Source organism: Caenorhabditis remanei, chromosome IV (assembly GCF_010183535.1).
Source record: "Caenorhabditis remanei strain PX506 chromosome IV, whole genome shotgun sequence".
In the NCBI taxonomy this organism is placed as follows: domain Eukaryota; kingdom Metazoa; phylum Nematoda; class Chromadorea; order Rhabditida; family Rhabditidae; genus Caenorhabditis; species Caenorhabditis remanei.
The window spans coordinates 6,791,254-6,810,686 of NC_071331.1; the positions used below are offsets into that span (position 1 = coordinate 6,791,254).

Consider the following 19,433-nt stretch of genomic DNA (forward strand, 5'->3'; position numbering starts at 1 on the left):
TACAGATCAAAAGAAGAGCTTCATTTTTGTAGTTGACAACTTTTTTGTACGGACACTTCCTAGAGAGTTATGGTCATTTTTAGATAATAGCTCAAAAATCGCACTATTTTGCACTGAAATTAGTCAGTTTTTCTCTCAAATCTACCTATTTCAGAGCAAAATAGATTGATTTTCGAGCTGTCCCCTTAAAATGACCGTAACTCTCTAGGGATTAACCGTAGAAAAAAGTTGTCAACTACAAAAATGGAGCTCTACTTTTGATTTGTATGATCCATCAAAAATTTTACTTGGTGGGATAATTAGTGATACCGTAAGACCTTCTTAAAATTGGACAGTTTCAACTGAAAACCGAAGGTCGAAGTTCTTAGAATTATGGTCATTACTGTAGTCAGGGTGGAGCGGAATTCCTTCATTCGATTTCCGTCTTTTGAATATTTTTGTCAGTGTAAAAATTTTGTCAGTGTAAAATGTTCAGAAAATTTTTGAATATTTTACACTGACAATTTTCTGAATTTTGCTGGTTTTTGATGAAAATTTGTACAAAAACAACGCCTGAATTCGTTTTCAGTGATGATTACAAAATTTTACTTCCGTATTCAATATATTTGCACGGCACACTTCTTACAAATACGCTCTACCGAAACCTAAGAAAATTGCGCGCGAAATTGAGAGACTCAGAGAAAGTGAGCGCAGTTGTAAGAACGTGGCCGAGCTAATAGTTCTTCACTCCATTCAAATTTCCGAAATTCCAAAAAACATACAATTATTTTCTCAGACCTTCAATAAAATGGACCAAGAACCAGAATTCATCGAAGCTCCCAAAAGCGCCTACCTGCTTTATTGTGACGCTAAACGCCCAAATATTCGTCGAGAAAATCCGTACTTAAGGAATAATGAAGTCAACAAAATAATATCATCCCAATGGAAGCGTGCGACGTCTCACGAGAAATTGCCATTCGTTACGGAAGCGAAACGGCTGAAATCTATCCAGAAGAAGTATTTCGGTGAGATCCAGAAACCATTCAATGCGTATCTCATATGGATAAATGAGCAACGAAAAGAGCTCAAGAATCAAGAAAAAGAAAAAGCGCAGAGTAAAACTATTGTGTCTGAATTGGCAGCGAAATGGAAGACAATGACAATGGATGAAAAACTACCGTATTTGGAGCAAGAGAGGATTCAAAAAGAGGAATATCAGAAGGCAGTGAATCAAATCAAAACTGATCTCAACTTGAAGTATCGAGCGAAACCTGGCAGGAACCAGCCGAGAAATTCCTATATGATTTTCTATAAAATGAAAAAAGAGGAGAGTGGGAAAGTGAACAAAGCGTTGGTTGAGGAATGGAGAAAAATCTGGAAAAATATGAATGATGAAGAGAAGAAGCCGTTTAGAGAGGAGGCGGAGAAAGGGAAAGCTAAGGTGAGATTTATTGATTTTTTGTATTCTTACAACCGCGCTCCACCGCAAACGAGAAAGTATCGGCGAGCACCGACACAGGTTTACACAGTTTTTGGTATATTTTTGCTGTTTTTCAATAATTTACAAACAATTTCTCAAAAATAGCAAAAAAAGACCAAAAACTGTGAAAACCTGTGTCGGTTTTGGTCGATACTCTCTCGTTTGCTGTGGAGCGCTGCTGTAAATACTGTGCCGATCTAATATTTCATCACAATAAGTATTTTCAGACAGAGATCTCGAATCCGGAAGACGCAATTCAAGAACATGATGAAGAGAGCGACTCGTCTCTTTCAAATCCACTCTCTCCAATATCTGAGGCTCACTCGAAAAGCGGGAATCCGTCACGATCTTCCTCTCTCGAACCATTAGACTACTTTTCTGAAATTGTGGTGTTGGACAATGACGAACAGAAGAGTCTTGAAAATATCGAGCCAACATTGAAAATTTCTGAAAACTTTCCATGGGAACTTGCTTTGAAAAGTATTCTTTAAATAGGTTTTGTGTGAATTGAAATAAAGTTTCAATGAGGCTACTTATCGTTAAGATTAAAAATTTAGCCTCACTTAGAAAATAGCATTCCCTGGAAATTGACCAACTTTGAGAGAACTATGTATATCGGGCTACTAAGTTATGACATCCGGTTGTATTTCAGATACACACAAAACTGTGAATTTCAGATCGAGCAGTAATATGAATCCGGCTTGGAATAGTCGATTGATATAATGGAGGAACGTGTTGTTTGTAGGGATCTTTTAGTTGGAGTAGCACTCACATTTTCTTTTTTAGTCTACTCCCCTCGAGTAGTCTATTCCGCCTGAAGTAGATTACTCAAAGAGAAAAAGAGTCAGACAGAAATACAATTACTTTCCCTTTCAATGATTTGTGTATACTTTGTTTTTTCAATAAGTTAAACTACCTTATCGATAGCGGGAGGATAAAAATACTTATTTTTATTTTGAATTCAGCGTGAAGTAGTGCCAACAATACGGAAATGTCGTTGAAATCAACTCATGAATAAAATAGAAATAACGAAGATTCGCCATCCTTCCAACAGAAAATTAGTCCTTCAGATCGTTGAAACTTCGGGACGTTGACATATCGACGAAATCTGTAAAGATAACTTTTCGCGGAGAAGAATAAAGCCGTTCTGAGAAGAAACTAACCGCAGAAAAACGAAGATAACGGAAACTGACATGTGGATGCTCCGGATAAATTCTGATTTCTAATTTTTGTTGTTGAATCTTGGGGCGATCTGTAAAAAGATAGGCGGAGAAGAATTTTCTGAACTTTTGTTCGACTAACCGCATATGATTCCTTCGTTATCGATTTTGTCAAACAGTGCTTGTCTCACGTCCCTTCTCGAAAGCCAAATCCGCTGAAATTATGCGTCTTCGTGACGTCGACTGACGAAATCTGTAACAAAAACGTTCGGCGGAGAAGAATTCACCCGTTCTGAGAAGAAACTAACCGCAAAAAATAAAAATCAATCGACAGAAACGGGAGATCAATGACGATGACGACGACGATGAAGATTTGAGTTACCTGAAAGCGAAAAAATCGATAAAATTGCCATAAAAGTGATAAAATATGACGGCGATTGTCAAATAAACAAGAAAAAGCAAGTATAAACGAGTAAAAAAACCAAAAAAAGGTTGAAAATCGATAAAAATCGCTCAAAAATTAATTAGGGGAAAATAAATTAATTTAAATTCTCAAAAATACTACTGTAGCACTCGTTGTCAGCTGTGTCCGAGTGACCGCATTTTCGTGTCGAGACCCTGAACTTTGTTTTTTTGTTTGTTTTCGTTTTATAATAAATACCTAAAATCATTTTTGTTTTATAATACCTAAATTCGGGTTGAATTTTTGATTTTTTTTTTCCTTTTTCTCGGTTTTAATGATTGAAGAATGCATTTTGAACTATTTTTCGATGAAAAATTCAAGAAATTTCCCGACTAACTTTCGAAAAAACTTCTCGAGTAACTTTTCGAATATTTTCGAAGAAAAAATCCGGGGTTTTCGGAAATTTCTGAACCTCCTAGAATGTTTTCGCAATTTTTCGAAATTTTTTTCGAACGATTCACGATGAATTTTCGAAAAATATTCAAATTTTTTTTACTTCTCATGTTTCTCTCGGTGATTTTTTTTTCGGAACTTCCTCTTACACTATCAATTTATAAACTTTTAATTTTACATTATCACCGAAAATTGTTTCTTGATTTCAGGAGTCTAAGGGCTAGCCCCGACACCGCACACCAACACCAAGCTCCACACCAAAAAAACAAAAAATGATAACAAATACCTTCGAAGATCCGTTGAGAGAGCTTCACCGCCGCTTTCCCCTCCAGTGCGACGGCCACAGCAACCTAAATAACATCATGCGGTTCCGGGAAAAATGTGGTTTCCCCTTGCGTCAGATGGTTTTAGAGAAACCCCATAAGCGGTTTCGGAAGGACGAGACGCCGTTGGAATGGTTTGCACCACTATCTGTGCTCGATCAAAAATCGTGCGACTTTGGAGTATACGTTGTTAATCATTATGGGTGCGTTGCTCTTTATATACAACTTTCATTATTTGATTTACAGAAACAATTGGTTCACCGCTGTCCCAAAAATCAAGCTTGTCGCTGCTAAGCCGCTGAGAGCTCTTGAAAAGATTCAGCTGCAGCATGGATCGATTGATCGTCTAAACCGAACGTTTGTTAACGAGAACAACGAAACGCTGGAGTGTTCTCATCTAAACAGTCTAAGAATTGGAGATATAATCCAAGTCTTTGATGTTGTTGAAACCAAGATTAAAGATGATTGGATTCCTACTGTCAAGGAATATGCTATTATCGAACGCCGTCTTACAGTGAGTTGAAATTTTGCCACAAATCATGATAGTTTTTATTCATCCGATCTGCTAAGATTTAACTCATTTCGAGACCGAATTTGACAACCCAGAAATCAATTTTCTGTGACTTCTATCTTGATTTATACACCTCATTGGTTGAAAACAGTGGGATAATCATTTACTCGTCAAATCCGACCTTGAAATTAATTAAATTTTTTTCAGTCACGTGAAAGTGGTGCATCTACAGGCGAACCAAAAGCCCCAAACACGAGAATCACTCAAGCGCCAGTGGCACCAGTCGATGTTGGAATCAAAGACGAAACCAAAGGTAACCTTACACCAGCTATATAACAAAGTAATAACTGAGTTAATTTTCTAGAGACAACGAGTGACACGGTGACAATTGAGACACGTCGAACTGTGAAGCGTGAAGGAAAAATTCACTTCGAAGAGGCCACCACTATCTGTTTTCCACGTGTTCTACCGTCAAACGTGCACATCATCAAAGCTCAGATTTTGCCCGTCCCACAATGATCACAAATTCATCATGATTATCATCATCGTCGTCGTCGTATTCGACGCATGATGAAACTGTTAAAGAACATTTTTTAAAGTTGAATAAAATATAATTCGAATGTTCGTACAAAATTCAGTTCAATTTTTTGAGCAGGGCCGTCAGGTTCATTCGTTTTCATCAGTCATTACGGTAATGTTTTCATCAGTCATTACGGTAATGTTTTCATCAGTCATTACGGTAATGTTTTCATCAGTCATTACGGTAATGTTTTCATCAGTCATTACGGTAATGTTTTCATCAGTCATTACGGTAATGTTTTCGTAAGTCATTACGGTAATGTTTTCGTAAGTCATTACGGTAATGTTTTCATCAGTCATTACGGTAAGGGAAAAATCTGGAAACACCGGAGTGTTTCATTCGGGTCAATGAGAAAATAGTCAAATGAAACTGTTAAATATATTTGACTTAAACCTAAAATCGTTTAAATTTCAAGCTTAAAAACAAGAAAAAAAGACACTAGTTGAGCTAAGTGCATTTTCTGATTTTCTGAAATATCACAAAACTGAAAAAAAATTAGCCATCGAAAATGTCTATAACTGTTAATCTAGCAATCTACTTTGGTCCCTCAGTACACTGACGATAAAGAATTTTTGTGCTAAAATTTACTTTCACGAAACAGAAACAGTTTCAAAAACTTTAAGATTTCAACTTTGTTTGCAGTTTCGAGGCGTCTCAATACCCCGTTTTCCGCATGATCATGTTTAGAAAAAAGTTCATTACGCAAAAAAGAAAAACATAAGCAAGAATCAAAGAGAAAGAGTTACACGTAAAAACCGGCTGGAAAGTAGAAAAGAATGTAACGAATTATGCCACCGGAAAAGTGAAAGAGCACACAAAAAAGAAATACAGTAAGCCTATTCAAGACGCGTATTGATTCTGAAAATTGTTATGATGATGTGGATAATTTTGTGGGTTTTGGTTGTAGAAATATGGTTGAGGTGGGGGAATGTCTTGAGAATATGGGTAAGTTTGATCTACATTTTGAGCGGGAAAATTGTAATATTGGGGTTGTTGATAGAGTTGAGGATAGTTGATATTTGGAGTATAACCAGCGTTAAGAGGTGGATAACCGGGTGGAGGGGGGAAGTTATAAAATGTTGACGGATTCTGATTGGAACACGATGGTTGCTGATCGTAGACTGGTCTCGCAGCGACCGGTGGTACTGTAGGTACTGTAGGAGGATGAGCAACTCCATTACTGCTCACACCATTCTGTATCGTAGATGCATCATAATTCAGGCCCATCAGATGATTCTCGGCGTGATTGTTCTGAAAAAATGGGGAATTTCGAGATAAGATGAAATGATACAAGTACCATTGGTGCAGTGCTGGTGGGATGGTATTCATCTGGGGAGGAGAGGGAAATAGAGGAGGACGGTGCCTGGAAACGAGCAAACAGATGGAGGGGTTAACATGGGGGAAGAGAGGGGAGAGGGGACGGAGTTGGATAGGGTGTCATGAATAGTACTTTCAGCAAAAAATTTTGTGTTCTTAAAGCTGCGATTTTTTCTAAAACACGGTAACTAACAAAATAAATAATTTCCGTGTTTATACATGTTTAAAAACGGTAAATCGGTGAATCTACATTGACAAAAAATATGAAGGTAACAAGAAACTGGTGGCACCGTAACTCTTTCAGATTTATCAAAACTGTGAAACAGAATACAAAACTGACTTTGAGAACAAAGTGAATAGACTTTAGTTTTCAAGCAAATTTTCTTATTGATAAAGATTGTCACAGAATGGATTGTCCGAAAAGTTATAGCTCTACGGTGTTATTTAACGTTTCAAGAGATCCACATAAGTCGACAAACGTGTTTTAATGAATTCATGGAGAATAATTGTCAATTTAAGTGGTCAGCTCAAAAACGTGCTCGAAGTAGAAAGAGCACGGCGTATAGATATGGAAAACTGGTTTGATGAGAGGCCAGCTGGGTAATCCTCCAAAAAACGAGCACACAATCTGCTGTCAAGTTAACTATTTGAATTTATTATTCACGTGAATAATTATATTCCAGTATCGCTAAAAAGTTTCATTACAAATTTCTCCAACGTTCTGTATAATTTATTAGGTAAGTATCACTCTGAAAACATGTCTAGGTTAAAATCGGGTAATCCTTAACATATTCTCTAAGATTTTTATTTCCAGCTGGAAACGTTCAAAAACTAATATGTTCTGTTGGCATTGTATGTTTCAAATTCTCTATAAGTTTCAGAACTATCTGCATTATTTAATGGATAAGTTGATGGTGGGCACCAGTTTCATCAACCTTATAGATTTGTCTGAAACTATGCTATTCTATCGGGGTGGGTAGCACATGCAACAAAACACCAAAGAACAAATATGTGCCCAGAAGTAAAACTCACTCTCAAATCATCCAACATTTCCGTAATATAGAAATTATTCGGTGGTTGTAGAAGTCGGAAGTTCTGTCGGGCAGGTTCTTCACTCTCCTCGTCTATAGTTGCTTGCCGTTTCTGGAATTTCTGATAATCCGATGGGAAAATTTAGACGGGATTACTTATGGACTCCCAAAAATTTAAAGATTGCACACTTCTAATGATAAAACCTTCAAAATTCCAAAAAAAACCCTTACCAACAAAGCCCTCGGGGGTGGAACTCGATCAGTCTGGGTACTAATTTCCTTCTTCTCAGTCAACGCCTTTTCCAGACTCAACGCTGCCAACTCATCGACTTCCTTGAAAAATGGTTCAACAGTGAAGCATCCGAACAGATCAGTCAACAAAGGAATTTCACCTTGATTCGAAAATGTTTGAGCGAATTGGAGATTCTCGCTCATCGCGTTGGCTAGTTCCTGAAAGAAATTTTCTGTTTTAAGAAGTCGTTTCATTTTTTGGGGATTATGATTATAATATTTCTTGTACAAATTACTCACCGTAACAGTAGCCAACGACAACAGAATATGCCCATAGCAAACATTCGGTGTGGGGCTTAACCTAACTTCCTTGACAATTGAAAACAAGCAATCCGCTATTCGATTTCTCAACTCCACTATCTTCTCAAAAAGTGAATCCGACACATCCTTCGCCAGGGGATTCAAACAAATCATTGCATTCACACAGACTATTTCCTCTTCTCTCATTCCATACTCCCTGTAAACCGCTACGAGTTCATTGAGCGCCCGTTCGACAAGCCCGTTTCCAAGATGACTGAAATAAGGAATTAGTTGGGGGCGTAAGAGTTGAAAGGGCCTTACTAAGTGTCTTCATATAGTTTAGAGATATTTCTCGGTACATATGCAAAATTACAGAGACGTCTTGGCAGGCTTCAGCGGTCCTGGCGCAGAAGTTGAAGACCATCAGGGGAGCGAAGGAGGATTTTATGAGTGCTATCTGAAAATGTGGTGTAGATTGTAGGTCAACTCTTTCAGATTAATTACCTTATCATCCACGGTTAAGTGTCCCAACAATGGCGATAAGCTCTCGACCCAATCAATAGCCGCAATCAATCTCCTATACGCAATCGCACACAACTCATCATTTCCAGCCATTCGATATGTTTCATATCTCATTTCCGTTCGTTTTCCCTTCAAACTAATCGGTGTCTCCACAATATTCCTCAATTTATCAATCCCTTTTAGTGGATACAACTTCGATGCCTCCTGCTGAGTGTCTCCTTTCATAACTTTTGTCTCAATATTCAACAAAGTCATGAGTATAGTTCTCATGTCAACTGTCATCTTCTTCATCCATTCCTCAAGTGTTTTTGTGGTCCTGCGACGATCAGTTAGGTCACATGAGGCTACGGTAGTTGTGGGTTTACGTGGTTCTGGAGGAGTTATTAAAAATTTTTTAGATTATTCTACCGGTCTACGTGTGGAGAAAGGAAAGTTAAAAATACTCACAAGCAGGATTCATTCCTTCTCGAAGGCACTTATTGAATAGACAACTCCTGCATTGGATTTTTTCTGAAAAATGGATATATTTAGAAACAATATTAAGCTGTATACATACCTAGGCTACCAATTTTTCAACATTCTGGAATCATTTTTCTGTTTCCAGAACTTTTTGAATTATAACTGTCTGAATCAAACTAATCGGGTCCATTTTTGTCCATCTTTGAAAATTTATTTTTACTAACTGTTAATCGAAATAATTTGAAGGTTCTTAATCACACCAGTTCTAAAATCGCTGGTTCTAAAATGGCTGTTTTCCAGCCCACTTTGTCCAAATGTCATGTTTCAGCTAGTTTTTATTTTCGTGCTTGAAAAATTAATTTTTGCCACTATTTGTCGTAGCGTTTTTTCCCGCTTCTAGTGCTTCTTGAATTAGAACCGGTCGGATCGAAATTAATAACGAACAGATGTGTCAACTGTAATTTCAATTCTTCAATTCTTGCTTTTTGTTTTTGACGGTTCTAAAACGGGTGGCTTTAATTCAAACAGTTATGAAACTGTTCGCAGTTTTTCAGTCCAATTTGTACAAAATTTCTGTTTCAACTAGTTTTTATTTTAGTGCTTAAAACTGATTAAACATTAGATTAGGTCCCCTCTCGCAAAAACTATTCTACGAGCTTTGAACACGAAGCAATTTCAGAGACACAAGATGCAGAAACGCGAAAATAATATGTGGAATGTGTGTTCCAAGACAATTTTTATAGAACGCAATTACTAAAAACCATTTTTGCATTACACAGTTGAAACTTAATCAAAACACTACCTTTCAAATAACTCATTTCCTTCATGATTTCTTCAATTCATCAATCACTCAGCTCAATGCAAAAATCCACAAAACTCACGCAAAACACTAACTGTACACTCTCCATTCGCCGCACATTCCAACTGATCCGCCTTGAGAAGTGCTCGACGGAAAAATCCTTTACATCCGACACAACTGAGAGCTCCATAGTGTTGGGCGGCTTTTTCGGCTCCGCAGACCTGAACATTTTACTTTTTTATTCTGCTTTTAAAAGTTTTTAATTTGAACAGACTGGTGTAGTATGGGTTAAAAATGTTTCTTCATTTCTCCAAAGTTAGTCCACCTCATCAGAAGTCTGATTCAAAACCAAACAACAAATATTTCCCTATTTTCCGTTCTCTTCCCTTTTCATCGGATTACCGAATTGAGGGTAGTTTGCATCATCATCGAATCAGTCTACTTCCTTTTTTTTTTGCAAAATCACGTGGACAAATTTGTTCTGTACTTTGACAACAGTTTCTAGTTTGGGGAATTTCAGATATGTAGCATACTTATTGTTCAAGTTAAAAAAATTGTACTGAGAAAACAAAAAACTTACTCTACAAAGATTCAAGGAGGCACTTGAACTACTTGTACTTAATGGATTGCTGTCTTCCGTTTCTTCATCGGAATCTGGAAAAAAGTTAATGTTTCAGTATAGTTTTATTAAAAATTCTGTACAGGAATATATAATTACGAAAAGGAAATTTTATATACTTACCATTCAAAGTGATCACATTATTTTCGACGGTTCTATTTACATTTTGACCAGAAGCCATCGATTGAAATACTAGTGAATTTTATGATTTGGCACCAGGGGGCCTGGAAAACAGAGTTTGGATAAGATTTCAATCGTAACAGCAGTTTGAAAAAATAGAAAGTATTGAAAATGGTTTGTGAATACAGTGGAGAAAATAATTCAAATGCTAAAATCTGGTTTTGTAACAGAGATTTTATGACAGAAACAGTTGAAATTATGATTACATTTTATCGGAGTTTTTTTTAAAAATTTTATGGTTGTTCAATCTAATATGAAATTAATTTTTGTACATTATTTAAAAAAATTGTTTTTTTTCCATAAATAGGCTTTATGAAACAGCAAAATTAAAACGGTTGATATCGATTTCACTGATGCATAATTATGTTCTTAAACTTATCATAACATTGAAGTGGTGAATTTTCTAACAAAACTGAAATTCTGGCAGGCTTCAAAAGAGCTAGTTGCTGGACAAAAACTGCTGTATGACTGATTCAGCTATGAAAACTTTCCGGATCAATGAGTTTTTGCCCTTTAATGAAAATAAATATGTTTCATGGAACAGTGATCTCCGAAAAATGGAATTAGTGGCTCAACTTCTTTGAGATTGTACCGTTTTCCATTTCGATTCACTCATGAAAAACTAATCTTGTAACTCATGCGTAACTAAAAAACGAAACTTATTATAATTTTGAATAGGTCAATTTTATTCAAAAAACTTAAATTCTGACTACTTCCAAAAGAAACCATCAAAAACTTTCTATACCAGAGAGCTTACCGTAAAAACTGTAATATAGGCGCATGCGCCTCTGTTTTTCAAACCTCGTTTGCATACGCGCCTCTATTACAGGGGCGCTTCTATTGCAGTTTTTACGGTAGCAAAATAATTGAGCTCCTGACTACAATCTGATCGGAGAATTTTTTTTCGTTAGTGTCAATGAGAAAATAGTTAACTGAAACTGAGAATTATTTCTGAATTGAACCTAAAAACGGTAAAATTTCAAGCTTAAAAACACATTTGGAACACCATCGGGTCAGACTAATTGAGCACAGTGCATTTTCTGTTTCATTGAGTTTCCGAAATATTACATACTAATAAACACATCCGGCCAAAAATAATGTTTGATTTATGGGCAGGCCAATCCGACCATGTCTGCTGGAAAATAATTAGATAAAAATTCATTACGCAAGTAAAAGAAAAACATTAGCAAAAATCAAAGAGAAGATGTTACACGTAAAAATCATCTGGAAAGTGTTGAAAAGAATGGAACGAATTATGCCACCGGAAAAGTGAAAGAGCACACAAAAAGAAATACAATAAGCCTATTCAAGACGCGTATTGATTCTGAAAATTGTTATGATGATGTGGATAATTTTGAGGGTTTTGGTTGTAGAAATATGGTTGAGGTGGGGGAATGTCTTGAGAATATGGGTAAGTTTGATCTACATTTTGAGCGGGAAAATTGTAATATTGGGGTTGTTGATAGAGTTGAGGATAGTTGATATTTGGAGTATAACCAGCGTAAAGAGGTGGATAACCGGGTGGAGGGGGAAGTTATAAAATGTTGACGGATTCTGATTGGAACACGATGGTTGCTGATCGTAGACTGGTCTCGCAGCGACTGGTGGTACTGTAGGTACAGTAGGAGGATGAGCAACTCCATTACTGCTCACACCATTCTGTATTGTCGATGCATCATAATTCAGGCCCATCAAATGATTCTCGGCGTGATTGTTCTGAAAAAATGGGGAATTTCGAGATAAGATGAAATGATAAAAGTACCATTGGTGCAGTGCTGGTGGGATGGTATTCATCTGGGGAGGAGAGGGAAATTGAGGAGGAGGGTGCCTGGAAACGAGCAAACAGATGGAGGGGTTAACATGGGGGAAAAGAGGGGAGAGGGGACAGAGTTGGATAGGGTGTCATGCATAGTACTTTCAGCCGAACAATTTGCTCGTAAGTTTTTGAGTTCTTAGAACTGATAGTGAGATTGAAGAACAATTACTTTAACAGTAAAATAAAATATATAAGTTACAGGTTTAAACAAGTTCAGAAACGGCAAACCGGCTAATCTACATTGTCAAAAAAGTTAAGCAACAACTAACTGTTGGCACCATAACTTTTCCAGGTTTAACAAAACTGTGAAACTGAATACGGAGCAGGAATTGAGAGAAAAGTAAATAAATATAATCTTAAAAAACTTTGTACTGCTCCATGACAATATTTAACGTTTCAAGTGAACCACATAAGTCTACAAACGTGTATTACTGAATGGACGCGATCTATTTTGTTGTGCAAAAATTGATACAATAAGGAAACTTGTGACTGAGTGAGAAAGTCTAACTGCAAGTTAACTGCATATTAATTCGGGAAAAAGAATGGCGAATTTTTTAGCTCCGCAAAACCACAATCTATCTGTTTAGTCATGTCCTGTGTGAAACGGTAAACCAGTTGATCTGATTCAAATTGAAGAAATTGGTGACACAGTAACTTCTCCAGATTTGAAAAAGTTATGAAACAGATTTTAAATTGTCCTCCATAAAAATAAAACCAATTCCACAAGTAAACCGCGGTAGCTACAATCGTTTTCGTCCCGGTTTGGTCTGGACCGGACAACACGAAGGAGGACAAGCCTGTATTGGCTCGTGTGATTTGTTTGCAAGAATGTTTTTGTTCTTTATATGTATATGATGATTTAAAATACCTCCGTTTTGAGTTATCAATAAACCTGGTACGATATTTATGAGAAAAAAAACTATTCAAGAAAAACAATCGGCCCGGGTTGGTCTATAAAAGTTGTAAACAAAAAATGGTGATTCACATATATTTATCACTTTTAGCTGAATTTATCTGTTTCCAATTCTCCAAAAAGTTTCAAGCTGACTGATAGAGTTTATTGAATTCGTGATTCAGCAAAACAGTTTTATTCACTCTACAAATTATTTCATCGTTCTGAGTGATTGATGATTGGTAAGCCCATTTAATAAATGTTCACGATGAATCGGATAATCAATGGCATACTCTCCAAGATTTTTATTCCCAACTGGAAACGTTTAAAAACTAATAAGTTCTGTTCGAATTGTATGTTTCAAACTCTCTATAAGTAGATAGCGAAAATAATTTGCTAATGGCAGTGTTTCATCAACTTTACACATATGTTTGAAGCTTTGACTGATAGTTAATATCTCAATCGCAAAGTATACACGTCTTCTTTTCTGACTAACACATGGAACAAAACACCAAAGAAAAAATATGTGCCCAAGAATAAAACTCACTCTCAAATCATCCAACATTTCCGTGATATAGAAATTGTTCGGTGGTTGTAAAAGTCGGAAATTCTGTCGGGCAGGTTCTTCACTCTCCTCGTCTATTGTTGCTTGCCGTTTCTGCGATTTCAGATAATCTTACGGGAAAATTACTCTTCGATTTTAAGTTGAAAAAAAAAATTAAAACCACTCACCAGCAAAGCCCTCGGGGGTGGCACCCGATCAGTCTGCGCACTAATTTCCTTCTTTTCAGTCAACGCCTTTTCCAGACTCAACGCTGCCAACTCATCGACTTCCTTGAAGAATGGTTCAACCGTGAAGCATCCGAACAGATCAGTCAACAGAGGAATTTCACCTTGATTCGAAAATGTTTGAGCGAATTGGAGATTCTCGCTCATCGCGTTGGCTAGTTCCTGGAAGAAATGTTCTGTTTCAAGAAGTCGTTTTCTTTTTTGGGGTTGTGATTATTACAATGGATGTAAAATGGTTGTCGGAATAACCCACCGTAACAGTAGCCAATGACAACAGAATATGCCCATAGCAAACATTCGGTGCATACTTGTCACGGGCCGGGCCGGGCCGGGCCGGGCCCGCTAAAAAAATCTTCCGGCCCGGCCCGGCCCGGCCCGTTCGGCCCGTCAAAATATTGAAAAAAAAATTTTTCGTCGTTTTCCCATTGTTTTTTCGTTTACTACTTTATGGCAAACATATTATTGATTAGAAATTATAAAAAGACAACAAGTGCAAACGGAGATTGTCAGAATAAGTTATTTTGTCACTATAAACTTTGAGCTTCTCAAAGTCTCTGTGATTATCAGCCGATGATCAGAATCAGGATCAAGAACTTGCTGGAGGCTTCTGAAAGTAGTCTAATCGAATCCCCCGACCTTGATTTAGTATAGACCGAAGAAAAAATTTAATTTCCAAGACTTTCAATTCTATTTTTCAAAAATAATTTTTTGGTTCCGGGCCCTGAAATTTTCAGCGGGCCCGGCCCGGCCCGGCCCGGGCCGGGCCCAAACGGGCCGGCCCGTGATTTGACAAGTATGATTCGGTGTGGGGCTTAACCTAACTTCCTTGACAATTGAAAACAAGCAATCCGCTATTCGATTTCTCAACTCCACTATTTTCTCAAAAAGTGAATTCGACACATCCTTCGCCAGTGGATTCAAACAAATCATTGCATTCACACAGACTATTTCCTCTTCTCTCATTCCATACTCCCTGTAAACCGCTACGAGTTCATTGAGCGCCCGTTCGACAAGCCCGTTCCCAAGATGACTGAAATAAGGAATTAGTTGGAGGAATCTGATGGGAGAAAAGGCCTTACTAAGTGTCTTCATATAGTTTAGAGATATTTCTCGGTACATATGCAAAATTACAGAGACGTCTTGGCAGGCTTCAGCGGTCCTGGCGCAGAAGTTGAAGACCATGAGGGGAGCGAAGGAGGATTTGATGAGCGCTATCTGAAAATTTTGAAAAATGTTTCAAAGCTATTTGATGTAATTTAGACTTGTTTTACTGAATCTTGTCAACAAAGTCGAAACAGACCTAACTTGCTTAAAACTGAGTTTTATGAGCCGAAAAATATACTAAATTGTAGATCTCAACGACATCTATGTCTGTGACCTACTAAGGACTTCGAGAGTAAAAGTAAAAATGGCTAGAGTGAACTAAAATTATTGAAAAATTCAGTATGGAAAAGAGTTATATGACACAGTGTGTTTTTGATTTTGGCTTAAATTTCAACTTTCTATTGCAAAAACTTTATTTTGTTAAAATAAGCCGTATGACTAATTAATGTGCCGCGGACCGTGACAGAGTTTCAAAAACGCAAAAATGATTAAAAAATGACCTTTCAAGCTTGGCCCGTGGTCCATTAACTATTAACCTCCTGCCTGTAATAAGTCACAGATATAGATCTCATTGAGATCTACATTTTGGTATATTTTTAGCTCATTTAGCTTATAAAACTCAGTTTGCAGCGAGTTACGCGTCGGTCCGGTCGACAAGTATTGTTTTCAATTAGTTTGATTACCTTATCATCCACCGTCAAGTGCCCCAACAACGGTGACAAGCTCTCCACCCAATCAATAGCTGCAATCAATCTCCTATACGCAATCGCACACAACTCATCATTTCCAGCCATTCGATATGCTTCATATCTCATTTCCGTTCGTTTTCCCTTTAAACTAATTGGTGTCTCCACAATATCCCTGAATTTATCAATCCCTTTGAGTGGATACAACTTCGATGCCTCCTGCTGAGTGTCTCCTTTCATAACTTTTGTTTCAATATTCAACAAAGTCATGAGTATAGTTCTCATCTCAACTGTCATCTTCTTCATCCATTCCTCACTTGTTTTTGTGGTCTTGCCACGATCGGTTAGGTCACATGAGGCTACGGTAGTTGCGGGTTTACGCGGTTTTGGAGGAGCGTCTCGGTTCGGGCGAACAACTGGAATGATGGACGTTTCAAATAGAACTTTTCAAGGTTTCAGAGAGTTTAAAAAAAAACAATGAGATTATTCCACCGTACTGTGTTAGAAAAAAGGAAGTAAAAAAACTCACAAGCAGGATTCATCCCTTCTCGAAGGCACTGGTTGAATCGACAACTCCTGCATTGGATTTTTTCTGAAAAATTATATATTTGGAAAAGATAATACGTATACCGATTATACTCATTTTTCCGTTTCCAGAATTTCTTGAATTATGACTGTCTCAATCACAACTAATGATCCACTTTTTTATCGAATTATTTCTATTAACTGTGAATTGAAAAAAAAGTTCTATCATATTTTGAAGGTTTTCAGTCAAACCGGTTCTGAAACTGGCGTTTCTAAATCGATCGTTTTCCAGCTCACTTTGTACAAACTTCCTGTTTCAGCAAGCTTTTCTTCACGTGCTAAAAACGCATAAAACGTTAAAACAAGTCCCTCAAATGTATGAACTGCACAAAAACCTTTAAAAATTTTATTTAATACACTTTTATTTAATAAAAAAACGCAACAATATGCATATTTTTCCGTTTCAAGTTGTTCGCAATATTAGAACCGGTCGGATGGCAATTAATCAACTCTTGACGGTTCTAAAACGGGTGACTCTTACTTAGAAGATTATGAAAGTGTTTCCAGTTTTGCAGTCGACTTTGTACAAAATTTCTGTTTCAACTAATTTATATTCACGTTTTCGAAACTCATCAAACGTTAATTCAGTGCCTTCTTTCACTTAGTTTTTATTCATTTGTTCGAAACTGATGGAACATTGTATAGAATCCCGCTTTATGGACACTACATATTGTGCTGTCTGACACCGAGCTGACCACTTTTTCGAAAAAAAAAAACATTCTATCGTTATTTTCGTCATAACGAATGACTCTCAATGCCAAAATATACACACCCAACACCAAATCAAAGTTTCTATTGTCGTTTTCGAAAATCTTCGAAAGTTTTTCTACTCGCTCCATACGTATTCACGAACACCAATACCTATGATCACAAAGAAATTTTCAGAGACACAAGATGCAGAGACGCGAAAATAATGTGTGGAATGTGTGTTCCAAAGGAATTTTTATAGAACGCAATTACTAAAAACCATTTTTGCATTACACAGTTGAAATTAAAGCCTTAATCAAAACACTACCTTTCAAATAACTCATTTCCTTCATGATTTTTTCAGTTCATCAATCACTCATCTCAATGCAAAAATCCACACCCAAATCGAGAAAACTCACGCAAAACACTAACTGTACACTCTCCATTTGCCGCACATTCCAACTGATCCGCCTTGAGAAGTGCTCGACGGAAAAATCCTTTACATCCGACACAGCTGAGAGCTCCATAGTGGTGGGCGGCTTTTTCGGCTCCGCAGACCTGAAATTATTATTTATTTAAATGTACATTTTTTCAGTTTTTGAAGTTTTTATTTTGAGCAGTCTGGTGTAGTATGGGTTAAACGTTTTTTCTTTATTTCTCCAAAGTTAGGCCATCTCATGAGAAGTCTGATTCAAAACCAAATAAAAAATATTTCTCTATTCTCTGTTCTCTTCTCTTTTCATCGGATTACCGAACTGAGGGTAGTTTGCATCATCATCGAATCAGTCAACTTCTTTTTTTTTCAAAATCACGTGGACAAATTTGTTGTGTATTTTGACAAAATTTTCTAGTTTGGGGAATTTCAGATATGTAGCATACTTTTTGTACAAGATAAAGAAAAATTACCCTACAAAGATTAAACGAGGCACTGGACTACTTGTACTTCCGAGATTGCTGTCTTCCGTTTTTCATCGGAATCTGGAAAAAGAAAAAAAGATGTTTCAGAAAAGTTTTATTTCAATTACTGCTTAGCTGCTAGGCAAAAATTACTGTATGAGCTGAATCAGCTGTGAAAACTTTCCACATTAATGAGTTTTTGCCAATTCATGAGAATAAATCTGCTTCATGGAACAGTGATAATGAGACACGAATTACTACCCAATTTTATTGGATATGTCCGATATACTCATTTACTCATTTATTCATTTGTTTTTATATAAATATGTGAAAACATAGAGAGAAATCTGTACACTAAACGGAGAATTTTGTGGTAGAGCAAAATGAATTTTCCGTTTTATCGACTTTCCGAAATATCACAAAATTGAACAAAAAAATTAGTGATTGGACATGCCGCTAATCTAGCAGCCAATCTCGGTTCCATATGTAATCTAAATGATGATAAAGAGTTTTTGTGATAAAAATACTTTCGTGAAACAGAGGAAGTTTAAAAGAAATTTAGGATAGCGAATAAAGTAAAAGAGCCGGTTTTATGAAAAAATGAAAGAATCGCATAACTCTGATATTCGTTTTATAAAGATGAAGGTACTTATTTTTATGTATGAAAAAAATATAGAATGGGACATACCTTACATAGTCTCAGGGTTCTTTTGCTCTGGAACCCAGGATGTTAGTGCTGAGAGCATATTCAGAATATAAGACGGTTGAAATTTCAAAAGTTCAGAAAGTTGAAGAAAATTTTCAAAAATGCAAAATTTTTTGGACCTCTCTAATTAATACTGAGCAGATTTATTAAAGTATAAAAAATGGACAGAAGAACGGGGGCAGATTTTCCAAGTTTAAAATTCTGGACCAACATTGAGGGGCAGATTTTCCAAGTTTGAAATTCTGGACAAAATTTGAAGATCTGAAAAAAAGAAAAATTTCACGTGAAGTTTATTTTGGAGCAGATTTTTCAATTTGAAAAATCTGGACAGAAAAAATAAATTTTGATATTTTTGCCGTGAGTTCCAACTCATCCGTTTTTCGTGGAAGTTGAAAACTGAAACTTTTGGATCGGGCGGTGTGTTGAGAAGCTGAAAAAATGTAAATCTTCTGCTTCTGAAATATAAAATATCTCATTCAACACCGAGCTGCAAATATTATTAATTTTTGAACAGAACCGAAACAGTAGCAACAAAATCTTTCAAAATTTACAGAACACTTGATTAGACTTCAAGTGTTTTGAGAATTCAGCATTTTCTTCTTCTTTTTCGGTTCTGTTCAAAAATTAATAATATTTGCAGCTCGGTGTTGAATGAGATATTTTATATTTCAGAAGCAGAAGATTTACATTTTTTCAGCTTCTCAACACACCGCCCGATCCAAAAGTTTCAGTTTCCAACTTCCACGAAAAACGGATGAGTTGGAACTCACGGCAAAAATATCAAAATTTATTTTTTCTGTCCAGATTTTTCAAATTGAAAAATCTGCTCCAAAATAAACTTCACGTGAAATTTTTCTTTTTTTCAGATCTTCAAATTTTGTCCAGAATTTCAAACTTGGAAAATCTGCCCCTCAATGTTGGTCC

The 19,433-nt window shown here is 36.6% G+C and overlaps 4 protein-coding genes across 4 annotated transcripts; 2 read left to right on the forward strand and 2 right to left on the reverse strand.

Annotated features, from left to right (window-relative positions):
* Window positions 1–787: 787 nt before the first annotated feature.
* On the forward strand, window positions 788–1,950 carry GCK72_012634 (uncharacterized protein; the record flags this gene model as incomplete). Its single annotated transcript, XM_003088320.2, has 2 exons — window positions 788–1,420; window positions 1,687–1,950. 2 exons carry the CDS (start codon window positions 788–790, stop codon window positions 1,948–1,950), a joined length of 897 nt encoding a protein of 298 aa, XP_003088368.2.
* A 1,926-nt stretch (window positions 1,951–3,876) lies between these two features.
* GCK72_012635 (uncharacterized protein) lies at window positions 3,877–4,828 on the forward strand (the record flags this gene model as incomplete). Its single annotated transcript, XM_053729267.1, has 4 exons — window positions 3,877–4,001; window positions 4,045–4,312; window positions 4,517–4,622; window positions 4,674–4,828. The coding sequence occupies 4 exons, from the start codon at window positions 3,877–3,879 to the stop codon at window positions 4,826–4,828; spliced, it is 654 nt and encodes a 217-aa protein (XP_053584039.1).
* A 901-nt stretch (window positions 4,829–5,729) lies between these two features.
* GCK72_012636 (uncharacterized protein) lies at window positions 5,730–10,348 on the reverse strand (the record flags this gene model as incomplete). Its single annotated transcript, XM_053729268.1, has 10 exons — window positions 5,730–6,140; window positions 6,187–6,252; window positions 7,239–7,349; window positions 7,469–7,687; window positions 7,769–8,042; window positions 8,128–8,225; window positions 8,273–8,661; window positions 9,631–9,769; window positions 10,129–10,202; window positions 10,291–10,348. The coding sequence occupies 10 exons, from the start codon at window positions 10,346–10,348 to the stop codon at window positions 5,730–5,732; spliced, it is 1,839 nt and encodes a 612-aa protein (XP_053584040.1).
* A 1,421-nt stretch (window positions 10,349–11,769) lies between these two features.
* Window positions 11,770–17,681, reverse strand: GCK72_012637 (uncharacterized protein; the record flags this gene model as incomplete). The annotated part of the gene is made up of 10 exons (XM_053729269.1): window positions 11,770–12,063; window positions 12,110–12,175; window positions 13,603–13,713; window positions 13,788–14,006; window positions 14,667–14,874; window positions 14,962–15,059; window positions 15,632–16,050; window positions 16,164–16,226; window positions 17,326–17,464; window positions 17,658–17,681. The coding sequence occupies 10 exons, from the start codon at window positions 17,679–17,681 to the stop codon at window positions 11,770–11,772; spliced, it is 1,641 nt and encodes a 546-aa protein (XP_053584041.1).
* Window positions 17,682–19,433: the final 1,752 nt, after the last annotated feature.